The following is a 2,396-nucleotide window of genomic DNA, read 5'->3' on the forward strand; positions in this document are numbered from 1 at the left end:
GATGCGGGTCGAAGCGAGTAACTGCTACAATACCGAATTCCTCTCGAGGAACAACGCTGGAGTAGGAAGGACCACCTCCGGACGGTGTCGAGCAGGGCTCTCGGAGCCATAGGGAGCAGCAGCGCTCCACCTCTCTCTCTCACTCTCTCTCTCTCTCTGCATGACTATTGATTCGAGTATTGACTTGGAGCACTCCGTTGCGGCTCGTCCTCGGACGCACATACACACACGCACACAGACTCTGCTAGCAGCCACGCGCTCTGACTCTCTCTCACTCTCTCTTTCTCTCCCTCTGTAGCTCCCCTCACTCTCTCTCTCTCTCTCTCTCTCTCTCTCTCTTAGACACACACAACACGCTCGGGCTCAGTTCCTTCCTGACAACCGGCCACTGCGGGTTCGAGCGTTCCAGCCGGCGGCGTCCCCTCTCGTCCCGCCCGATTCATTCAATTGAAAGCCGCTCTCGTGTTTGTTGTGAGTGATCTTTTTAAGCCCCTTCTCGGTTCCCCCCGCCGAAGGGACGAACGATGCGGTAACTCGCCGGGGAATAGGAGAGTGTGTAATAATTCTCTAGTTATAGTCACATAAGTTTCTTTGAAGGAAAACAACGAAAAATAGGGAGAAAAGCGAGCCGCCTTCTTCTTCTTCTTCTTCTTCGTCTGTAATGTAAACAGTTGACGAACAGTTGACTCTCACGTTCCACTAGACGATGGGGTTCCTGTTCAAATACAATCACCGTCCCAGGAGCACGGGGATGTGGTCTGGTAAGTCATACTCTTGCTGCAGTACTACTACTACTTGATCAGTGGTCCAATAACAGTGACTGTCAATAGTATTGTCAGTGTATGTGTGTGTGTATGTGTAGTTTCTATGGCAAGTTTCGTTCTTACTGGATTATGTCTGTGTCAGTGTTGTCAGTCTGTGTATTTCCTATGCGGCAAAGTTCGTCTCTTACTGGAGGATCCAGAAGTAAGCTATCTCAGTGTCAGTGTTGGTCAGTGAGTGTGTGTTCCTTATGCGGCAAAGTTCGGTTCATACTGCATTATCCAGTACCATGCTACCCTGGTGTCAATCAGTAAATGTAGCTACAGCATATGTATTTTCCAGGTCTACAAAGTCTGGTTGTAGGTCATGAAGTGTGTCTCTCAGTTAATGAAAGTCATTTTCCACGACGAGTTTTCTCTGATAACATTATTATTATTATTATTATTATTATTATTATTATTATTATTATTGAAAAAGAAACCTACAAAATTACTGTGTATAACGTGTTTACTTTAACTAAGTTTCCATTTTATGAGTAAAATAAAATGTAAATACTTATAAGTAAACATGTTATACACAGTAATTTTGTGGGTTTCTTTTTCAATCTTCAGAAGAAAACTGAAAGAAGTTTTTGTTTGGTTCATTATTATTATTATTATTATTATTATTATTATTATTACATTATTATTATTATTATATTATTATTATTATTATTATTATTATTTTATTATTATTATTATTATTATTCAGAAGATGAACCCCATCATACTCTAATAATAAGGTTAATACGATGAGAAGTCGATTATATTATACTATAATGAACGTATTCTGACATTCAGGAGGGAACTTATGTTTCTATATGATCTGCTTAAAACCGGGGATTTGGATTTCATTCAGGTAAGTTGGTGCAAGTTGCAAAAAATATTATTGCAAAGTTTCGGCAATTCACGTTGCAGAGTTTATTGTTGAAACTGGCGCAGCATTTGAAACTTACCGACAGAGCGTGCTCAGGCAAATATTTGTTTGATTTTTTTTTCTAATTAATGTCTTAAAAAACATATCTTCGTTAGCAAAACGTTTATATATATATATATATATATATATATATATATATATATATATATATATATATATATACTACAGATAGTTATAAGAAGTTTTGCCAATATACAAACTGATGCTGAAGATGAACAATGTAAACAAAGCATGAGGAACTGATACCTGATCTTTTATTTGATAATCATCTTTGGTTTTGACATGAAAATTATGAACTGCATTAATTGAAAGTTTAGTTAACTTTTAAATTAAGTTTTATCTGGATATCAAACTGTAATGAATTAGATAATCAGATAACCAGAGTAGTAATAAATATATATAGTCTGGTTTGCGCATTTAACTTAATATGTATATGTATATATATATATATATATATATATATATATATATATATATTATATATATATATATATTACAGGCAGATAGCGAAACCAGGCATTTCACGAACTGCCTGAAATCTCAGTCAGACAGCGAAATGCGCTTAGGCACATCTGTGATCCCCTAGGGAGCTATTACTAAACGCGGCGAAATACATTTGACCCCCTCACCCCCGGGGGTGGGGGGGGGCCGGCTAGTAC

At 37.9% G+C, this 2,396-nt stretch overlaps 1 protein-coding gene across 1 annotated transcript in view; it reads left to right on the plus strand.

Annotated features, from left to right (window-relative positions):
* The first annotated feature begins 238 nt into the window (after positions 1 to 238).
* LOC135207470 (galactosylgalactosylxylosylprotein 3-beta-glucuronosyltransferase P-like) overlaps positions 239 to 2,396 on the plus strand; it is a 211,544-nt gene continuing 209,386 nt past the window's right edge. The window contains exon 1 of the mRNA XM_064239204.1: positions 239 to 761. Within this exon, the coding sequence (XP_064095274.1) occupies positions 707 to 761 (55 nt within the window). The 5' untranslated portion in view covers positions 239 to 706. The remainder of the gene's footprint in view (positions 762 to 2,396) is intronic.

The sequence above is a fragment of the Macrobrachium nipponense genome, chromosome 11, assembly GCF_015104395.2.
Source record: "Macrobrachium nipponense isolate FS-2020 chromosome 11, ASM1510439v2, whole genome shotgun sequence".
NCBI classification, from domain to species: Eukaryota; Metazoa; Arthropoda; class Malacostraca; order Decapoda; family Palaemonidae; genus Macrobrachium; species Macrobrachium nipponense.